Below are 23,260 nucleotides of genomic sequence, written 5' to 3'. Positions count from 1 at the left end.
AATATTTGTGGCCAGGCAGTTTAATGGGGTGGAAGTTATACGATGTGATATTACACTTTCTAAATGATGCATGCCCACAAGATGCTACTATCCATGGCCAGAAACCACTTTATGAATGAGTGCAAACGTGCCCAAAGAAAAAAATGGCACATAATTGAAAACGGGCTGATTTTCTTGCATGCACTCAATCAAGAGTCTTGAAGTGCATTGGCATAACAAAAGCCAGAATATTTAACACAAACTGGCCTTGCAAAAGTAAAGGAACAACACGTTTCTATCCCTGACCAATAGAAAAGCTTTGCACTTAAACTGCTCATTACCTAGTTTAAGAGTCTCTCTATCACGAGGTGCTACAAGGTACGCATGACACAATAATTTGTCACTGTTATCCATAGTCATCATATATTTACTCAAGAGCAGACAGATGCAGCACTGGCTCCATAAGGTACACCTTCAATTTATGTGCATTTGTGTGCACAAACTTGATCAGCCAGGCCTATAGACATGTTTTTTTCACACTAACACTATTTCTAGGGACCAGAAAATAAGAATGAATTAAAATTCTTCTGTAGAAATCAGACAGCTCTTCAGCCTAACTTGGAAAACTGTGCTGAAGGAATGGGCTCACATGTGGAGACTGATGCTGCCTCATACGTGCAAACTACTAATGGAAGAGTAGAAAGCTGTGAGCTCTGTTATAATTTCTGACTAGATTTTTAACAATGCGGCTCAAAAATGGGCATTTACTGACACATTCACTTCCTAAAAACGTCTCTCAGCAGTAGCACTAAAAGAAGCTTAGCAACGCGTCCACTCCAACGACAGCAAGAACAGAAGTAGCCAAGATGTTATTCTCATTGTCATCGCTGACGTTTTCGGATGCTTCGCCCCTTTGCACGTACACAAGCCGGAGAAGCCACTGTGGAGGCTGACTGCCGGAGCACTTTTGCTCTTTATGTCGCATGTCCTCAGGCTTGGCCAGGGGCAGATTTATAGGCAACTCTTGGAGGGGGTGGTCCTATTTTCACAATACATTTCTGTAAGTTAACTCTTTGAAGAAAATCGTGGCTTTCATGACTTAAACACAGAAAATTCCTTCTCAAGGAGGGTCACTCCCCACCAAGTCTGCCTCTAAGTCCACCTAAGTCTGCCCCTGGGCTCGGCCAACTCGTATGTTAGTGCATAGTCGTTTTTGGATGCTTCGCCGCTTTGCATCTAGGCATTGCGGAAAAGTCGCTACAGCAGCTGCCTGCCACTGCATTTCTGTTCATGTTGCGTGCCATCAAGCATGGCCCGCATGTATGTGGTGCATCTTCTGTTGGGTGAGAAAAATACTTTCCAGGAAATTGTTCTATACAGGAATGTGATAAGTAGAAGAGAAACTGTTGTACTATGGGAGATTTTTACTGCCACACTTTTAAACATATCAACCGGCATACCATATGAACCAAGAATGTATCAACGAGGTTTTACTGTATAGCATCACCTTTATTTACAATCATGACACTCATTTATAATGAACCCTTCTCGTCTAGAAGCAAGAAGCTGACTTATTTGTGTGAAAACACAAATCCACAAAATAACTATAATCCATAAAAATGACAAAAGTTACTTACACTGAGATTGTTGTTGACAAAGTTGCCCTCATAGTAGATATCGTCGAGGGTAACCATAATTCCATTACCATGCCGGCAGTCATCCTGCCACATGCCCATGTACTTTTCCCCTGCAGGTACCCCAACACAAAATTGAAACACAATGCCTTTACCAGACTAATGGCTCCATTTTTTAAATCAAAATCACACAAACCTTCCTTTTCATTGTCAAGGACTCCATAGCCATGACGCTTGTTCTGTAGCCACTGGCCAATGTAGATGCTTGAAGAGGACAAGAATCGACCTTCTTTTAGGATGCCGTGTCCATCTCTCAAGCCGTCTTTGAAGAACCCTTCATAGAGATTGCCATTGGGGTACCTGAAAATGACCACATCAACAGACATCTACGCCTACCACAAACCTAGGAAGCCAGAAGAATTAGAAGCTCTTTCTGTGCACTACAAAAATTAAAAACAACTCAAAATAAAAAATGTTTTGCAAAAGCATGAATTTGGCACTGTATGCTTTGCCATTTATAATTATCACCAAAATACAGTGATCTGCAGATAATAGCTCAGTTAAGAAAACTTCCTTGTTTCTACAAAGAACACATCGGCTTTCATGCAAAAAAAAAAAACTAATTTAACTGAAACTCTCAAATTTATGAAATTATATACACGCAACTCTGTCATTTCCTATACGTGCCATGGTTGAAACCTTCAGTGAAACAAAATAATGAAACAAAATTATTTTGTAATTCTGCCTAAATAGGGAAACATTGCAGACTAAAATGAATGCCAGTTGTACTCACAGTTGTTTCATAAACATGAAACTAAAAGCATAGAAATAAATTTCCCTTACCTTGCAGTCTCTATCATCTCACTTAAGATTAGGGGTGTGCAAATATTAAAAATTTTCAAATACAAACTGAACATGAATATCAAGAAAAACAGTTTCGAGCATTGAATCGAATATAGAATACTGTATCTGTTCGGTACGAAAAATTTTCAAAAAAGATAACTAGAAAAATGCTGCAAAGAGCATACACTATTTTGAAAAAGTAAGGGCGACAACATCTTTTTCTGATTTTTTTTCACACTGAACAGATATTCAATATTCAACATTCGATTTTATATTCAAAGCCATTTTTATTCATACATGTATTCGATTTGTATTCAAAAACTTCCATATTTGCACACCACTACTACACAGCTTAAAAATTTCTGTAATATTGCGCAGTGTACTTAGGATTCATTATAACTTAACAACAATGCAAGTATTAAAACGATACTGAGGACAAATAGAAGTGGACCTGTACCTATAGAATACTGCATTCTGATCACATAGAGAACACTCTCATCGAAACAGAGCTTTTATAAGCTAGAAAAAGACCTAGAAATGAAATACAGGCATTGCCATCACTGATTGATTTCGCAAGTAAAATGCATGCGTTGACGTCGATTTTTGGGCGTGGATCACAGAGGCTACACTACGCCGTCATTAACCTTAAGACGATGGGAACCAGTCCATTCAGTATGGACGTCACGAGTTAGAATCGACTGGCGGGCAGATTTTTAACTCCAATTTTCTCACCAATAAATGAGTCTTTTGCTGCTGAAGAAAAGGCAGCATAGTCAGAAAGAGCTGGAAAATCAGTTTTTACAAAGAGTCATAATTTTACTTGAGGGGATGCTTTTAGCGCGGCAAAAAACAGACAAGGGACAGAAGATGAACGGGACAAGCGGGACAAGAGTCATAATTGGATGGGGTTGTCCTCACTGTCCCTTTGATGTTGAAGATGCAGCACAAAGCATGAAACAAACCTGGCACTCCCGAGTCCATGAAGCTTTCCATTCTTCCAGGTGCCACGAAACACAGTGTCTCCACCATTTCCTGGTGCAATGTATTCACCTTCACCATGCTGCAGGTTATTCTTGAACCGGCCTGTGTACTTGCGGCCATCAGGCCAGGTCAGTACACCACTGTAAATCAAGCCCACACAACACATAACAGGATATGAATGGAAGCCCACACATGCGTCTAGTGTAAAAGCAATCAGCCAACCACAATTAATGAATGCTTGTCTTTGGGATAGTTGGAAGTTGGAACATCTTGGTTGGCTAGTGTTTTGTTATTTAGAAGTACCAGAGGACAAATGCACAATGCAAATCAGGGAAAACTAAAGAGCATTCTACCAACTGAAGAGTTTACTTGACTGTTGCACCAAAAACGGGAACAAAAAAAAAAAAATAAATCCATAATCATGTGTGAGATAGAACTAGGCGATTCACAAACAAAAAAAATGAAAAGGAAACCACACAGCAGATCAAGCCAGAGAGGAAGGTTAGCATAATTCAGGAAAGGCATGACTTCAAGAGAATATTTCTTGAGCATGTGCAGCCTGAATCCCTTTTGACATGCATGCACACACATATGCCAGTAGTGGCATTGCTTATCCTTCAACAAAAGGTCCATCTCTTTTTGACTGAGTGCCAGCGAACGGGTGCCAACACTGTCACATTCCGGTCCGTGTGATCTGAACACACAAAGTTTGTTCTTTTTATAAGCCATATTCTGCTGCTTACAGTTTTACTATCTATATATATGCTGTAAATATATCCTCTGTTGCCATCTTCTACAAGTACTCCTGGTCATCTTCATCCATGCCGAACTACACGACTGCAAGGACTTGGAAACCGAAAACAAACACACGAATTCTACTGATACTAGTACCGCTAGGTCCTTTTATACTTTTGTTCACATATACTTACTGTTCTACCAACTTTTGACATGATAAAAACAAGCTACACCAGTCGCAAGTGAAAAAAGTCAGCCAGAAATGCCACTGAATTTTTGAGTGACAAAATCTTCCAGACTTTTCTCAGGAAAATAAAATTTGCCTATGAAAAAGCTTGTATACTGTTTTACACAGCTATTAAATGATACTCTCCGAACAGGCTGCTAATTTTGGACTATGAAGAACCCCACACAAGCACAAAAGGCATATCCATCAGATGCTCTGATAACAGAACGGGCACTCACAAGCCATGCAACTGTCCCTTGAGCCATGAACCCTTGTAAGTGGCGTCCTTGTAGGCAGGCAACTTGGTGAAGACATAGCTAGCATGACGGATCATAGGAGGAGTCAGCCTCTTGTCCAGGTGACCGCTCTTCATACTTTGGACGGGGTTTTCTCGTTTTTCACTATTTATCAAGTTTCGAATTGCCTGGTTCAAGCAGCAAACCCACTCCGTCTGCAAAAACAAGCATGCCTACTAATACACATCCAAATCACCAGTAGCACAGCTCCTTAAAGCTTAAAACCATCGTAATGATGTTCAAAGTAAAATAACTGCAATGCTTGAGAAGCAACAGCATGGCACATTTAAGCCTTTAATTCATGTAACATAATATGAAATTAATTAAAACTTTTGACATGAATCACTACGACACAAAAATTACTAGAGTATAAAAAGCGTGGCCCACTAAAATTCTGTATGCTAACAAAAAAATAATCACACAGCCAATAAACACACCAGTATACCAACTTTGCTTGTGGATTAAGTAAATTTATTTTGTTTTTTTGGTACCGCTTGTGCATTGCATTTTTAACTGTATATTTTCTTCTATTAACTAGCAGCTATAAGTGTATGACAACTAAATTGGTTCTGTTTAGTTGCATTATTAAAGTACTAATGACAAGAGGTCCTACCATAGTTCTTAATTTGGAACCTCTCTCTCTACATTATTCCTTACCATCAATCATGCTACGTCCTCGGCAAGACAAAGGCCTATCTTAGTGCTTTTTAATTCATTTATTACGCAATCCTGCAGAGCCCGAAGCCATTATAGTGAGGGAAACAAACATATTGCCTGCAGGTCTCCATCTAACCCTGTCCGGTGCCAGCCACAGTCAGTTTATCCCTGCAAACTTCCTTGCCTCATTCGCCCACCTGGCCCTCTGCTGCCCTGCTACATTTCCCTCCTCCTGGAATTAACTGCGTTGCACCCCTAAGGGACCATTGGTTATCTTTCCTTCGCATTACATGTCCTGTCCGCATCGATTTCCTCTTGTTGATATCAGCTAGTATATCACCAATTTGTGTTAGTTTTGATCACTAACCTCCTCTGATCTTTTTGTCTTTTGATGTTACCCCTATCATATTCCTCAATGTACCCTAATATATCATGACCCAAAAACTCAACTTTCATGCATCGGTATGACAATTATAAATTCACCTAAAATTTGAAGTCTCTAAACAGAGGAAAGAAAAGTCAAAAGCTTGCCTTTTCAGAGGGTGTGGGACAGCTGAATGCAAGCATTTCTTCAGGGGTAGTAATGGCAAAAACAGTCCTGATGCAAAAGTAAAAAAATAATAAATATTCAATATAATTTATGCAACAAATTTTATAGAGTCAAAGCACACAACAAATTACATATAAGGAAATTTTAGTACATAAGCAGAATTGAGCTTTGCAAAAAGTCCTTTCAGCAAGGATTAAGCTAGCATTGCAATGTCTGGGCCTGTCATACAAATAGGTGTTTTGTTGTCGACTAAACAAAAACATATTACGCAGTCAGTATTTTAGTTGTGGGAGGCAGGAAACATCACTTTCATGAGCTCCATCGAAGATTTGTATTTTCAATCATAATTACAGTGCCAAGCAAGAGAGAGAGTCTAATGGCACTGCTTCCAAAAGGAACAAAGCCTTTATTTGAAAAGTTCACAAGCATGAGCCCACTGCAACCTAAACCAAGGATTTGCATAAACCTAGTACATGTACTATCGGGAGCAAAAGTTTATAGGATGCGTGTTCTCGGAAAAAAAAATTATTGTAGCTCTATCTCGCGGCCCAGTTGCATGGTATTAATGTGAAAGCATTACATGTCCCAAGAGCGCAAAAGCCAGTGCCCGTTGCCATCCGTGGCACAAAATCACTCAGTGAGGTCACTGTGCTCTCACATGACATCAGCAGGAGACCGTAAGATAGTGATATCTAATGCAAAGAAAAAAAAATTAAATATCTTCTGAAGGTATGGGGAATTGAACCAAGGACCTTCAGATTGTGAGGCAAGCAAGCAACCCTTAGGTTACAAAACTACATTTCTTCTTGGCAGATAAAGGTGAACCTAGTGTATGTGTTTCCTTACAAATTTATGCTAATGAGTAGGTGTGTAATTAGAAAGGAAGGAAGGAATCTTTAATGAAACTCGCAACAGAGCTCATGATGAGACAATGCTTTCGCATTCAAAGCATGTAAGCATTCTTAAGTGCCCGCCGTAAGAATTTTCTTTTTTTTGGTACGAGTGGATAGAGCCACCATGCCCCTCCCCTCACACCTTAACATATTTCAGGCGACTGGATTATGTTATTGCGCCGATATAAATTTTTAGCCCGCAATCATGTTCCATAAACTCTTGCTGTCTATAGTACAGAGCTGATACAGCGTAAGCATGGGCATTTTATTCATTATTAGATAATTAATCAAATAACATTAATGAACAAGAACCACTGAAGATTTGTAAAAGATTTCAATCAGAATGTTACAAACCATTAAAAGAAATTTGCACAGGTGCAATTTTCATTACAGCTTTGTTGTGAAAGTTTTTTCTTCCTTGCTCTGAACCCTCCCCCTTTATATGCTATTCAAATCAGGCGCCCTTAACCAATACGGTGAAGTTAGAACTGAAAGGTTCTGACATTTGTGGGCATCTTTCTATTTCAGTTAATTCTATCAATTTGCACTGCAACTATCAAAAAGTACAAGCAAGCCATCTATATTTGCACCATCATAGCTGTTATCAAGACAGGTGCACAAACACAAGACAGTGGAATTCTGTTCGTCTTAATCATCAGCGCACTTGCACTTTACTTTCAAACAAATGCATGGTTGTGTTTATTTCATTTCATTTCATTTATTAAGTCCTCAAAGGCCCCATTTAAGGTGTATTACATGAGGGGTGGGCGGGGAGTACGGCAGTTATGACAAAAAATCAGTGTGCTCAGCTGAGCTGACTGGTCAAGCGACAGAAATGCGAAGTGTTGTCATATGGAAAGTAAAACAACACTGCCCTTTAACGTTCGCCGATTTTATTTTGTGCCTAAAATTTTAGCTCACAAGCTCACTGCATTATTACAAATATTGTACTGATGTACATTAAGCTCGATGCTTGGATTCATGCGTTTAATTTTTTCCAAAATACAGACAGCAAAAATCGGGACTTGCTATTGTAATGGTGTGCTGAAGTTAGCATCAAAATTGGGCGGGACACTTGAGCCCTGCTTTAAGGGCATGACACGACAGCATTATGGGTCAATTCCCAAATATGCAGACTGTCCTTCTCTACTTTACATTCATAGACCCCTGAGAGTCCTCATAACTCCTCCTGGAACAATGGTGTAGCGGTTAAGCAATGCGCCACTGCCATGTGATGGCAGGTGCTCCCAGCAGTGGGCCTTGTGTGGCCCAGGCTGATCTTCCTGAGCGACCAATCATTAATTTAGCTGCCACCTGCCACAGTGGGCAGGTTGTGATGGCACTGCAAGTTCACATGACCTAGGTGGCCAACCTGCTTCCTAGGTTGCTCTCTGGGCACCACCTGCCAGAGTCATGCTCGTGATTTTTCGCTCACAACGCCGACGCCAACAACGCCAATGCCGGTTTTTCTGGGTAACGGGGCCTCTAATACTACCGGATTAATACTGCACATGCTTCACTGAAGAATGATTTGCTACAGCAAATGCAGGCAACTCTGCAAAATTTCACTGAAAGCATCCTCCTTAGAGAGAGAGGAACTGAAATGCAAGGAGGCTAACCAAGCAAAACCAAGCAATGTCCAGTTGGCTACTCTAGCATTCTGTACAAGTTTTTTAAAGTTATAGCACTGCAATTGTTAAAAGTATTCAACAAAGCAAGAACCGCATAGAAGAGGCCTCATTCACAAAGAATAAATTATTGTTAAGAGAGCTAGGATATAGAATTTGATACACACGTGATATGATATGAAAAAGTGAGAGTTTGAACACCCCTATGCAAATCAAAGGGAACAAGAAGTAACCACAAATCCAAGTATTTTCATTTCACTAAAACTCAGCACATCTGGGAACTACCCCTTTAGTCATGCACAAACTGTGTGGGAGCAGATAACTTGAATGTGGAGACACACTAATGGGTAACCATGGCTCCTACAAGTGTGACATCACTACATGACAGAGAATGTTAAAAGAAAAAAAAATTACCCATAGTACTGTCCCAGGCCAAATAGAGAAGGTTCTAAAATTAGCTAAAGGCTCACAAACTCACCGCTGCCTTAATGTGATATGAAGATTACTTCCATAAAAAAGAAAACAAAGGAGATAACAGAGGATAGCTTTCTGACTGCCATGGCAGGCAGCCTGGGAAATGATAATGCCAAGAGTAACACTTCACAGCATGTAACTGCTCTTCATCTGCCAGATTTTAAAGCACTAGCACTTACTCAGATTTCATGTCTGCTTCCACCCAGGCCAGCTCTAAGCTGTAGTTTTGAAAGCCACCAAACTGAAGCAGAATGAGAATAGAAAATAATGAAAACAAAAATCAATAACTTTACATATTTTTTGAAAGTGCAAATTTGTCTTTTCATGACATTTTAACAGCTCTCACATAACAAACAGATTCCATCTTAACCAAAGCAAGAGATAAGCTTCAAACAAAAGTATGACACTATACAAAATGTGAAAAGAAAAACAGAACAAGCAATAACTACACATGGTAACATCTGGCCAGCTCTGTTCTCTCTCTACACCACTGCCGCATCTTAAGTATGGTAAAATATTTGATATGAACAATTTGGCTGACTTTTCATCCCACAAGCAACAGTTATGACAAGTATCTGCTGATGCCATGAGGCCCGAGGTTACTGAGCCAATTCAATCCTCCAGCAGAACTTCCCAGGAACAGAATGAATCAGTGTACCAAATGATGGTTAAAGACCTCCAGATTCGCAGTAGGTGCTCTGTATAAAAGTACAGTGAGTGCACGTAACAACGTTAGACAGAATTTATTTTTTAAACCGATATAATATTGTGAAGGATATTGAAAGGGTGGCTCTGAACTAGTGGCAGCTATAAACAACGTCCAAATTGCAACACTTCACTGAAATAAACAACAAAGTTTTCAGCAAGTAAATAAATAAAAACACTGCATTAATGAAGTCACTTAGCAAATAATCTTCAGAGTGTTTTAGGTATTGGTGCATAGCTTCACATAGGTATAAATCAATACTGCATCACCATCAACACCACATAAAAGAAATAGACAGCTCTTCATACAAGCACTTAGTGCAATCAGGTTTTTCCACACCAGCAAAATGCCAATTTTTTTAACAAGGTTCAACTGTATTCTGATCAGTACAGATTGCATATTTTTCCCCATAAGATAAATAGGCCAGGTAATAACTGAAGCCCCAACAAGTCATACAGCCAGAACATATAATGTAGAATATAAGAAGAGACATGAATTCTCCTTGATTTACATTGAAGTCTCTGGTAAATATTGTAAACACTGAAAAGCTAATTGGGTTAATTGAGCAGTTATCTAATAAGCTGTTCAAACAACTTAATCTGATTTTCATGTATTTAGAGCTTATTTACTAATACCAAAACTCAATGTACCAGTAAATTACTTGTGCCAAAGCAGCTTCTATGATTCGCAGTACTAGTCATGCTGCTGCCCTCGAAAGTAAGTGGAAGTAGTACTGCCTAATCACAATTACGCTAAACTTTCAGAAGGTATCACTGCAACAGCTAATTGTGTTCCTTCAGTTATGCAGCGCTTTTATTTGTGCGGAATTTTACCATCCACTAGGCATGGTGAAGTTCTTGATTTCATGCCAATGCAGTTCACGCAAAATAAGTATGTAGGGCAAGCACGCGTACATATGCACAAACCGAAATGTCTGTGTTACTGCAATGGATGAGCACATTGTACACGTGGCCATCTTGAAATTCTGTTCCCGAGATAAACAACTGTTTGACATGCCACATGCGCTGTCCTTGAATCACTTATTGCAACACTGCCTAACTCTTGCTTGAATCAAGTCAAGTCAGGGTGGTTTTTAAGTTGTTTTTTTTTGCTTGATTCTGCTCAGTGAAAATTTTGGTACCTGAACATTCAATATGTCTATAACATTTCCCTACTATTTTTAAGTTGTTTTGAAGTTGTTTTCTTGCTTGATTCTGCTCAGTAAAAATTTTGGTACCTGAACATTCAATATGTCGTATAACATTTCCCAACTATTTGCTACAATTCAACATGATTCGAAACAATACTACCTGCATACCCTTTCCACCTCGTTCACCTAAAACCCACTTTGCTACCTTTGAATTTACATGAAACCGTAATGTGTACACAAGTCACAGCAGATTGAGAAAGAATGATGTAAGAAAAAAAATACATTCTATGATAACGGATCAAATAGCTAAACAGTGTTTCAATTAAACTTGCATTTCTTGAAGCAAGGTAGCATGAGACTACTCACATGTGTGTGAACGAACTTGTCGTGAAACAACACAAAATGATGTGTAGCGAAGCGGCCAGCAGAGACGAGCTGCAGAGGGCATGACTTGCTATCTCGCAGCATCCGACATTCCGGCACCCTATATATGTCCTGAAAAAAATTTGTTACATTGCAAGACGTCTTGACAACTTACTCAGTGAAACTGCACTACTAATAAGTGTGTTACACGTTTTATTCAGCAACATACAATACACAACCTCTATCAGTCCGCCTCAGTTAAAACACCAGCAATTACACTTCTACAAATGGTTATGCCAGAAAAGTTGACATTATTTTGGGGAGAGGGTTCATTACGCGAGGGAAAAAAGCTTCGACTGATGTTTTTGCGAGAGATGAAATCTCACGTCTATTGTGTTTGTGTTATGTTTGTGTCCGTCCGTCAACAAAGGCACACAGTCAGCCATGTTCATATCGCCGCTGTTAAGCATTGTTCACTTTGAAAGGTGTTTTTTGTAGCACGGAATGATCCGACAATTTTGTGATAGTCGACGGCGCCAACCAAATGCGGTGAGATAAAGTGAACATGCTAAACATAGGACCTGAAGGTTGGGTGCGTGTTTTTTAAGCGAGATTAAAAAAGCTTGCAGGATGGTTATGAGTGTAATGCTGTTTAAGCGTTAGCTGTGGTGTGAGAGGAGGGGTCAGGCATTTTAACTCCCAATCTTGAGCTCACCAGATCACTTAGGGGTCTGAAGGTCCTGCTTCCTCCATAGCATTTCAGTGTAGAGGATGTTTTATAGCATTCTGGTTTAAACTGCTACGTTTTTTTGATGTTCGAGCGCTCGTTGGCTTTATAAGCATACACTGGTGCAGCCAGGCACACGGCACAGCAGCATGCCGAGCAAGCCACTGCTAGCAGCACTCCTGTCAAGGGTGCACAGTGTCTTGGCACTCCGCTAAGTTTGCCAAGCATGCCACCCCCATAGCAGCTCTTTTCAAAAGATAAACACCCCATGATGTTATCAGTGCACTGCCAAGGTTTGCACTGCGGATGGAGTGAAACTGAGAGATGCGCTCAGAAAAGCTAACGTTTTTAAAAAAGTAAATTCTCAACAACAAAGTGGGAGTGGGTTCTTTATGCGAGTGGGTCCATTACACGAGTAAATACGGTATTTTAAATTATCAGTACACAAACTTGTAACAGAGAGTTCTGCTAAGAACAGAAGCTTGGCAATAAGAATACGTGTTACATGGAAGGCACATCAACATATATTAAGCCCATGTGTATGAAAGAGTAAAGAGGCTTTAGATTTGTTAGGTTTACACATGTCTGTGCAAGCAAATGTGCACTCGTCCGTAGGACAGCCTTATAGCTGAGCTGAACTGTGTGGTAAGGCTCCTGCTGCACACCTGGTGCTGTAGATGTCACAGATAGTGAGAAGAGCAGTACTTTACATTTTTTATTTTCTATTTTCACGATAATTCTACGTTCATGCACCAAGAACACGTAAACCAAAACAATGAATGCTAAATCATAGGACTGTATGACTGCTTACCGCCAGCTTCTGGCTCACAGAGTCCCAGAACAATTTTGTTGACTCAGCCAGCTTCAGTTCTTTGGTTGAGATATCATACAGGGCTAGCCAGTCATTTAGGCAGGACTGCAGACTACACCAAAGCTTTGTCTGTGAGTAGAAGAATATTTCTGGTACAACACAAGCACAATAGTCTACTTGTCATGAAAAGCAAAGGTAGTGCTTCAAAATTATAACCAGTATTGTCGAAATCTGAATAGCGACGAGCACACAACACACATGCAAAAAAATATATATATATTACACTTGCAGTCTTTACCACTTTGCATACTATTTCAGACTGCAAAGTGTAATACAAATTCAAAAGTCAATACAGCTGATCCCGGATATATTGAACCAGGATGTATCGAATTGTTTATATCGGACAGTCGGAACACCCCTTGAAAATGCCATGCAAAAGTACTGTAGCATTATTGTTAACGTTTATTGAATTCCCATTCACTGGAACTTTTGATATATCAAACTGAGCGCCACGACCCTGCAAGTGGCGCTTCTCCTAAAGGCAGTCACAAAACTTTTTGCTCGAGAAGACAGATCAGCCGCGCTGCCTTATAGACCTACCGGCGGCACTAGCGCTATAAAACCGCATGATGAGGTGTACTTGGGATGTGCACAAGGGTAGCCTTTGGTCTCGCATACTTATAATCTGCACGACACCACTGTCATGCCGGCAAAACAGCATTCGGCACACAGCTCATCGTGAGGTGAAGCAAACCTAACTGACCAAAGCCTAGCGGCGGCTCTAGTCCGGCATGCTTCACTGCCGAAGGGGCTGTGAAAATCCAGAAACCAACTGAGAGACTATTCTACATATATATTTATAGCGTACTGGTAACAGGATTGGACCTCATATGATAGGTAGTGGTTAGTTCCAAAGCCCCGTCCATAGAGGCTTCAATGCGAAGCAGGCTAGGCCTAGCGACTCGTAGCGAGCAGTGCGCTGCCAGCACGCCGGCAGGCGGCACATCGCAGCAAGTGCATCATTAGCGTGGGTACACAGTATTCTTGCTTCTAGGTTACAGATAAGCTTATCTATTGCCATTTTTTATGCATCGAATTATCGATGTATCGAATATTTCGTGATCCCCTTTGAGTTCGATATATCAGGGATCGACTGTAATAAGAGGTTTACAAACGTTCATTCTTCCAACCAAAATGAAAATGAATTGAGGTCATTCAGAGTCTGGGATTTGACAAAATGCCATCTGGTCAGGGAATAGCATTGCAGAAAAAATCTTCTTAGGTCACCGACCATGTAAAAACATTCGTCAAAAGTTTTTATCGTGAACAAGGAACCCGAAGCGGTTCAAAAACATCAACTAACATTTCGACATGGTCAGTGACCAAAAATTTTTTCTACTAAATTTATATTCATAAAATAATTTCATAAAATTACAAAAAGAGCAGTTTTGTACACATGCTGGTGCTCTGGTTGCTACATAGCTTTACACTGTTATTCACTACGCCTGATTTTTAGGTAATGTAGAAACATGAGGCTCACTCCAATGAAATACTACTACATGGATTTAAAATAACGGCATGAATCTGTTAAGTTACCTTGACAAAAAAAAAAAACCCTTTGCACACCCATTCCAAATTGATAGGACAAGCTTCTGCTGTCCACTGAAATATTACCTATTACACTTAGTGGCATGGGCCAAGGCATTTTTTTAAATCATTTTTTTTAGTCCCACCAAGTATTAGTCATCTGAAATACAGTACCTGCTGGTTTCATATGCTATAAGCAGGCGACAAGTCATGTCAAAAGCACTTCTGTTCACTTTACTTTTCAGTTTTACCTCACCTCTACTTAACCTGAGCAAAAGCAATCCTCATTTCAACAAACTAAAAATGGCAACTTACATGCTGGTCTAGACTGGCAAGCAATCTACTGAACAGCCTTGTGTATTCACCAATCCTCTTCAACGGAAGACTAAACAGCTGCTGCAAAATTGTGTGCGAACTGAGCTGACTTGTGTCGCCAATGATGTCCTTCGCAAAATGACTGAGAGCATTTGGAGAAAACCTAAAAAATAAAATCTTCAGGTTTATAAGGGTATAAAACACAGGCTCCAAGCTTGTCATGTAATACACAAGGTATCTTATTACAATGTATCTAAATGTAACAATGAATTTAGCGCCCAAATATCATTCAGGAAGCAGAAGTACTTGCTGTTGGGCTAGTTGGTTCATAATAAATTTGAATGGCATAAGGGAACGAACACAGGCACTCTTTTATATCTTTCTCTCTTCCAGTGTTCATTCCCTTGCACCATTAAAATTCATTCAAGAAGTTGAAGGCACTATAAACTCAACTCTGGAATATTTTACTCTTTAACAGTTAAACGATGAGCTCCATGTACTTATTTTCTTGTTTGTTTGGAATGAAAAGCCATATTTCAGCTACAATCAGATCTGTGGCACCTTGCACACTGCAGCATTGTGTCACAAAGTATGAAAAGTTCAATATGACAGAACGTATCCAGTTAGCATTCAAGCAATTACCCCCCAAGTGAGAGTTCAAACCCGAAATTCTCAGGTCTACCAAGAGCCCTTTCCATTAGAAAGTTATATGCCATATTAATTACAGGGTTGGATGTGTAAGAACGAAACATTTTGGCTTTATAATGCAGTCCAGATATACTCCAACATACTGAACACAGATGCACACAAAACTTCGATACACAGTGTTAGAACTCACAATATTAGTCAGTAATGTCGGTTACAATTCTGTACAATTCTGTACAATTGTACAAAGGTACAATTCTGTACCACGAGCTTCTGTGGGCAGCATAAAGAGGTAGCTAATTTCGTCGCTCTGCAGTTTCTGTACATGTCTATGGAAAGGCCTCGAAACACACCTCACACCTTGAGGACTGGAAAGCACCTTAATCACGATGTCACCCCAAAATAACTTTTCTCAAATGCCCAGCTGGAGCAGAGGAATTAAAAGTGCAATATCCCTCGACTCAAATTATCTCCTTCAAATTCCTTCTGCCCCAGCCCCCAGGAGCACTGCCCTGCTGACCACTGCCCACGATGACCAAACACTTGCCACACCTTAAGCAGCAGTGCGAGTTATAAAACAAGCAATCATGCACCCCCCTCCTCCCGTTTTCCAGCTGTATTATGTCAAAATGACAGCAATAAAACCAGCTGCAAGAAAGAGTGAGGACATCACTTTTGTAATATACCTGTAGGTGCTACAATCCATGTAAGGTTGTGCAACTCAATTAATTAGCAAAACTTAAATCAACAACTTATCAGCTTGAAAACAGTTTGAAATATATAACAAGTTTCACTGGGAAAGTTGAAAAACTGCCCAATGAGAAACCTGCCCATCTACATTTTAAAATTCAGTAACATTCATATTTAACTTCAACGATATGAGCGTCACAAAAACTCGCAAACATGCGTTTTGAATAACAATGACTGTATTCATGATGCTTTTTTTTTTCCATACTCTAAACAAAGCCCACATAACAACAGATGAACGGAAGAAGATCGTGGGCTAATAGTGATCATGGGTGTAGAAACATCAGCACACCATGACAATAAGAATAGGGGAGCACTTCAACACATGCACTTTCAAAGCAGACATGCTGGATTTCATGCATTTCATTTAGAGTACAGTAAAAGTCTTACAATACAGCTACCAATACAAAAATTATGCCATTAGTGCTTTTTAAATTCTAAAACGAAACTTTTTGCACATATCCAGTAGTCCAAAAGTGGGTGAATAATACTGGCAAAATAATTAGGTCAGAAGGAATTATATTTATTCCTGCTTTTTCTAGGTGACCACCAACAATACTGCTGCAGTCTCTATACCCACAACTATAATAATTTCTCTTCAACCATAGACTCACTAACTAAGCTGTAGGAGACTCTGCATGCACGTATGGCCTTCGCAGAAAAAGAAACAAAACAAAGGATGACCCCAAGATCTGTCATAAGAAAGCAAAGGCTGATAGCATGCTTGTTAGATGTTTAAAAAAAAATGCATGCACGGCACACAGTTACAATAAACACAACATTCCACATTATACAGGGTGATTTTTTTTAACCTTTACAGATATTTGTTATAAACTGTGAGAGATACGTTGGTGCGGTCTGCTGGATTGCACAGCTAGGAGGACATTATGTACTAATGCGCAGATTATGAGCTGCACCGCACGAGCAGTGGGGTGTGGGCTAGTGTGGTGAGTTCACTGTGAGCGCAATGGTACCTCATATAAATCAATAATTAAACAATTTATTAAATAAAATTATGAATAAAACTTATTTTTTGATCTTAGGGGGCAAAGTTATATTGCAAAATTGATGGCCATCAACAATGAAGGCGAGCTGTGTTTTTAAATTTTTTTAATTGGCAATATGTTTCGAAATACCGAACGTCAAAAATACACATTTGAAAGCTCGCCGAGTTGGCTTTCCCACATTGCATATTTATAAAATGGAGCGTCTTGTACTTCTTATGCATCAACTACAGGCACAGCTGGTGCATTAGACGATGTAGAAGAAGTTGACTAGGTTTCAACAACGATAACACACGCAGCCATGCCATTTTATAAATAAGTAATGCAGCAAAGCAAACTCAACAAGCTTTCAAATTAATATTTTTGACGTTCAATATTTTTAACCAGATTGATGATTAAGATCATTTAAAAGCAGGGCTCATCATAGATGTTGACAGCCATTAATTCTGCAATATAGCCTTGCCTCTAAAATAAAAAATGTAAAGAGTGTTCATTTCAGTTAATTAATTGCTTAATTATTGATCAATAGGGCGTACATAATTTCCGCATTGCTGTGCAATCCAGCTCAACAATCCAGCTCAATAGACCACACCGACTTACCTCTCACAGTTTTTAAAATAAAAATGTGCACAGGTTAACCCTTTCCTTGCCACGCCTACAGAGCACTGTTAGCTAACGTTAGCTCATTGCCCTCCAACAAAGACTTCGCTGCTCAACTTCAATTAGTAAAATTTCTACAATTAGTAAAATTTCGTTTTCGATGTAGTTTATTTTTCCCACAAGGCGGCATTTTTTGACTGCGCTTTGAAGACACAGTAGTGTCAAAGTCACTTGGTAGCCTAGCCTTCGCATGTGCGACGCGCGCTCTATAACGTCGCGCAAACCTCAGGACTCTGCTTTGTCTGAGATTGATTTTATCGATGATCCGAGCAGCCGCAAGTCTGAAGATACCCCTTTTCGTTGGGGTTCAGTTCTGACATCAGTGATGACAGAAATCAGCCTGGAACACAGGCGGCTGCACTCCGGTGCCTAACTAAAGGGTTTCCAGTTATTATTTTGTAGCAAGAATACTATTCAAGATAGAAGCTTGATTTTTTTCTAAGATAATGACCACTAGAGTACCAAGCATTTTGCATATTTCTGAAATTCTTAACATTTTTTTCCTTCTAGATACAAGAGTGTCTTTACATGATTTGTTTAATTTTTTTCCTAATATCTTATTTTTGGCAAATAAAATTTTGTTTCAATGCACAATTTGTTATTCAATCTAACATGCCTAAAAAAGCACATTTATTTAGCTCTGTTTTCGTGCACTGCATTAAATTTGAATGTAATAGTTTTTACTGAAAAGAAAAATAACTGCTGAAACCTACAAAAACGATAATTTCCCCCACGGTAAGGAAAAAGTTAAAAAGAAGATGGTTTGGTTTACGAGGGTTTAATGTCCCAAAGCGACTTTGGCTATGAGGGACGCCGCAGTGAAGGGCTCCGAAAATTTCGACCACCTGAAGTTATTTAACATGCACTGACATCGCACGAGCACCATAACCACTGAGCCACCGCCGCGGCTAAAGAAAGAGTTGAAAAGAATCACCCTGTATATAAGGAGTTCATGCTTAATGATGCTTCTTTTTAAACTGCCATGAGAGAAGTGCAACACCACATCAGGACACCACTTTCCCATTCACGACGAAAACAAGTGGGATAACAACAATATATTTCAAATGTAACAAACTTACAAAGGAGATTCCTGCTCTCCAATTTTAGCACTGCAGAAAACAGTTAATGCAAGTTAGAAGCAGACCCCGTAGGCTTGCATGCACAATATAAGATACAGCAACGCAATTTTTCCAAGACATTTTTACCAAGACATGCACATTTCTGGTACCCGATTCAGATATCTCTTCAAAAAAAGGATTACCAACCATACAAAAGTTAAGTTCCAAAGAAAGCCTTTAGCGTTACTGCCACCAGCTGCCACCAATGGACTGATAAGTGTTCAGCTAAAAGAAAGGATTATTCCTTAGACAGCTAGCTTGACATATAAAAGCATAAAAGAAAGAATGGTTTGTAACAAACTCATGCCAGTGAATCTGTTTACTTACACAAGCATCCTAGACAGTGATGCAAAGCCTCCAACTGCCAAAAAATTTGTGACTGCCCTGGTGTAAGACCAGAAGACATCTATCCACGCATCTTTTTTCTCCAAGATTGAGAGGGCATCAGAAATATGGCGGCTTTGCAAAAGTAAAGTCAAGTCGTAAGCATTCGCAGACAGCAGTGACACAAGCATGTCCGTTGTGCTAATCACACTCTTCAATGGCTTGCAAGCATAATCCGGAATGTCTACAATTAGGCTGCCTGCAAAAGCATAAGAAGCAGAAAGTTAAAAGAGGCAAATGCATATTATTTCACTCATTATCAGTGAAGATGTAAGACAGCATGCAGCCACCACAAACATCAGCTATTCATTCCATAATTATTGCACATGTGTTCTATGTGAGTAATTGATGACCTTCCAAATACAGTGGTTAACAAACATCCACTCATTACAAAACAACCATAGCAATAGTCATCTTCCCACAGTTTAAAAGCACAATCACACCATGTGGGATTAAGCTAGTCACGTGAATCCATAAACTGTGTTAAGACTAGAAGAGGTAACCAATATTTTGAAAAAAAAAAAAAGAAAATGAGCAGTCATCTATAAGATGTCCCTCAAAAAAATTTTAACCATGCGCTTTAAAAAAAGTAATCAAATTTATTGGGCTCATGCAAAGTGTTTAGGTATTTTCCAAATTTGCTGCATGTACCACACTTTCTTTTATTTTTCCCTCAATGACGAATTATCCACTTAACAGCACAGCACATGCATACCATAGGTTATAAACTACACAGTGTGATTTCTTTTCTAGTCAGACCAAATTTTAAGAAACAGAATTCAAAAGGGATTTTGAACCAGCCTACGTTTGGTTGTGTGCTTGCATTACTCGGCTTTGGCAGCCACTTGCAAACAGGTGAAAATGGCTATATAATTAATTATCTGAGGAAAACGATTTTTTAGTTTTCTACTGTCCAATTTAGGCACTATAACTCACTTTCAGAAGCGGAGCCAAGCATTGATGTAATGGTAAATTGAAGCAACAATTGATATAGCCCTGGGAAGTTGGTAAATTAAAAGAAAAATTAAACAGGACATAGCGTGCCAAGTAGTTTGGAAATTCTGAAATGTTTCAAGCAGAAACTGAGGGGGAGTGTAGAAAACAGCATTGTCTATTCATTTCTGTTCATTTTGTTTCAGTTTGAAGCATTAAAATTGGCAAATTAATTGGCATGCAGCACGTGGTGCAATGTCGCTACTCTAATTTGTTCACTAGGATCGATTACATAAATATCAGGTTCCTCTTTTGCCAGTAAAATATGCTCCCTAAAATGAACAAGTGAAAAGTTATCAAATAATTTTTATTAGCTGACTAACTAAACAGCTACATTCATCTCTTTCCGAGTGGCTGCCAAGCAGATAATGCAACCACGCAGTCAAAGGTAGCCTAGCGAGGGTTACCTTTATTTTTTTAGAGAGATGTTTGGTGAAATAAGAAAAAATTACCCTGAATGTGGAACACACACAATTTAGCCTTCTGTTGTACACATGCCTTCATGCTTTCTGCACTCGTATATAGTATACCTTTCCTAACAATGGGGATTTGTTTTAAATGAGAGTAGACTAGCCTAGCTGCAACATCCCACAAGGCTGATCACACTTAACCACCCTTCAATATGGTGGCCCACTTCTACATAATTCCTTTAAAACATTGCTACCAGTTCTTTATCAGTACCAGTAATTTCTTTATATTTTTTATACTTTCTTTATACTTTTATGCTTCATACTTTCTTTATACTTTGCTTTTATATAAAGCCAGCTAATCTACTGCATAGAGAATGGGGTAACACGTATTCCCCATATCTCGAACCTGTAGTCCAAATGTAGAAGAGAGCGGCAAGAATTATTACTTATTCAAAATAAGACTCTACCAAACCACTTTTAAAGTCCACTGACATTCTACCTTTTCATTCCACGTATACTTTAAAGGTAGCCCAGATAATTCATAAAAAACTACAATTCAATGACCCACTTCCCCATAGTATCTTTATAAGTCCTAAAATGGAGACTAGGGCTGCTAGTGCTAAACATTTCAATTTACCTGTGTGTCACAACACTTACGGGTAAAGATTATTAGAGTTCAATGGAGCTTTAACCTGGAATGGCATTTCTAAGATGTCAAAACACAAACTGCATACAATCCCTCAAAATGTTCTTAATGAATATGTGAGGTTATGGTGTGAATTTTTGTGTGAAGATGAAGATGTTTTGTTTTTATTTATGTATTTTCCCTGAAAATGTTGTAAAGTTCTGATTTTCATTTTATGAATACAAGTGTCCATCTTCGCGTGCTGCAATTATGTTGTATTTTATTGTGATGGACCCAAAACTAGCACCTAGATATGGGATATTGTATTGTACTAAATTTCACTTTCGAATAAAAAAAGAAGAGAGCATTTATCAACTTTTATATGCAGTCTGGCACCACTCGAAGCTGCCCATGGCATTAGGATATATAAAAAATGATTGGTTGCGAGAGATCATGGTACCAAAAGCACAGGCTGCACCCGTCAGTTCCAGCCCCCATAAGTAGTTTTGCAAGGAAACTTTAAAGTTAATACAGTTCTAAAACGGCTGCCATGCTTCCTTTAATTCTGAATGCAACTGTACAATTAAAGTACCAATTAGAATGCCAATGAAATGTACTGTCAGGGATAAAAGTCTCCACGATGAACGAAAAACAATCTAGGCAAACAGGTATCATGCCTACCAACGAAATATCATTTCACTGCCACTCGTTACAGCACGAGTCCTTTTTACCACTGGCTAATAACAGCATTACACGAATGCAAGCAATCAGCTACATCGACAAGCCAGCAGAAAAAGGTAAATTATTTTTGAATAAAATTTAGGCTTACCATCTTTCACGAGGTGGGAAAAAACCTTGTTCTGAACCATGCAGAGGCTATTCAGGCAACGCCGTTCTGATGCTCCAAACTCATAAAGTGCTTGAACTTCATCAGTCTCCTTCAAATTAATGAGGCAACCAGACGATGGCCCACCAGCAAATACACCAGTAATAAGGCCGCCCTAAAGTGTAGGGAGTATGAACAGTGTCATTACAAAAGCCCAGCTATTGTGTAGCTGCGCCAATTCATTTAAACTGTTATAAACTCAGGAAGCCCACTTTACCGTACGCATTAATCTGAATTATCAAATATTCTTTTCACACAAGACAAGTAGGGAGGCAGTTGAACCAAACCTAACAATCATGGTGTGTTAAGAAACCTGCCTACATGCAATTTCGGCCCATAAATGTGTACCTTACTAAATGTGCAGCCTAAATTTACAGTACTCACACCTACGGTTGCACAACACCATTCACTTTGCTACACTGATTATTCCCCACAAATGCAAATTCTCTCGCAAAGGCAAAACAGTGAATCACATTTGGTGAGTGACCAAACCACTACATATAAAATGTAGATGATGTGCACTTTGCAAATTTTCCAGGTGATAGCATGCAAATAGCCCTTTATCACCTTTGCTGAATGGCATTTGCTATAACTGAATAGCATGCCATATGCCATCCTCACTAAGGCAGCTATGAGCATAAAATTGATGAAATGGCTACAAAGGCAAACAACTGGGTGAGACGTTTAAAAGAAACTGAACGAGAAGAAATGCAGAACACGTTGTCAAAGGAGGGAGCGTCTGCATCAGATTATCCCAAAATCATTTCATCTCCGGGATACTGAAGAAAACCTTGAAGATTTTTTTTTGCATTTGCATGGTGAAAACTACTTACAACAAACAAAAATATACAGTTATCACAGCACATCAAACTTCAGGCATTGTCAAGCTGGTTTGAAAGTTGGCTTTTTCCGATCTACACAGCCCTTTTGAACGGCAGATTTTATTACGCCCGCAAGCAAATGTAGCACAGTCATCAACCCGAATGACATGCGAAACAAGACATCAGAATTTTCAGCTGCCACTGCTGGTAAAACATTTCTGTTTTTACAACTGTGCAAGAGCCTGTAAAAAGCGTCACAAAAGTAACTGCAGGCGCAGCAAACATTACATATGCATTTAACACATGTGGCGCCACGCTGACATGCACAGTCACATTCAACGTGGCCTTTGATATGCTTCAGTTGATGGCACTACGATTTCTATTTTGCACCGCAATACACAACACCAAATAT

General features: G+C 39.3%; 1 protein-coding gene across 4 annotated transcripts in view; it reads right to left on the bottom strand.

Annotated features, from left to right (window-relative positions):
* Positions 1-23,260, bottom strand: part of Als2 (Amyotrophic lateral sclerosis 2) — a 61,505-nt gene that overhangs the window by 20,316 nt on the left and 17,929 nt on the right. For 2 of the 4 annotated variants that reach the window (XM_077646749.1, XM_077646750.1), the window contains exons 6-17: positions 21,971-22,142; positions 19,057-19,312; positions 18,691-18,720; positions 14,556-14,718; positions 12,654-12,782; positions 11,119-11,247; positions 9,076-9,137; positions 5,883-5,949; positions 4,638-4,849; positions 3,419-3,577; positions 1,810-1,973; positions 1,617-1,726 (exon numbers count right to left, since the gene is read on the bottom strand). In XM_077646749.1, the coding sequence (XP_077502875.1) occupies positions 1,617-1,726; positions 1,810-1,973; positions 3,419-3,577; positions 4,638-4,849; positions 5,883-5,949; positions 9,076-9,137; positions 11,119-11,247; positions 12,654-12,782; positions 14,556-14,718; positions 18,691-18,720; positions 19,057-19,312; positions 21,971-22,142 (1,653 nt within the window). The remainder of the gene's footprint in view (positions 1-1,616; positions 1,727-1,809; positions 1,974-3,418; positions 3,578-4,637; positions 4,850-5,882; positions 5,950-9,075; positions 9,138-11,118; positions 11,248-12,653; positions 12,783-14,555; positions 14,719-18,690; positions 18,721-19,056; positions 19,313-21,970; positions 22,143-23,260) is intronic. The other 2 variants (XM_077646752.1, XM_077646751.1) reach the window with 1 other exon arrangement.

This window comes from Amblyomma americanum, chromosome 1, assembly GCF_052857255.1.
Source record: "Amblyomma americanum isolate KBUSLIRL-KWMA chromosome 1, ASM5285725v1, whole genome shotgun sequence".
Taxonomy (NCBI): domain Eukaryota; kingdom Metazoa; phylum Arthropoda; class Arachnida; order Ixodida; family Ixodidae; genus Amblyomma; species Amblyomma americanum.
The sequence above is the reverse complement of the archived record's forward strand: the minus strand, read 5'-3'. Positions and strand labels throughout refer to the sequence as shown.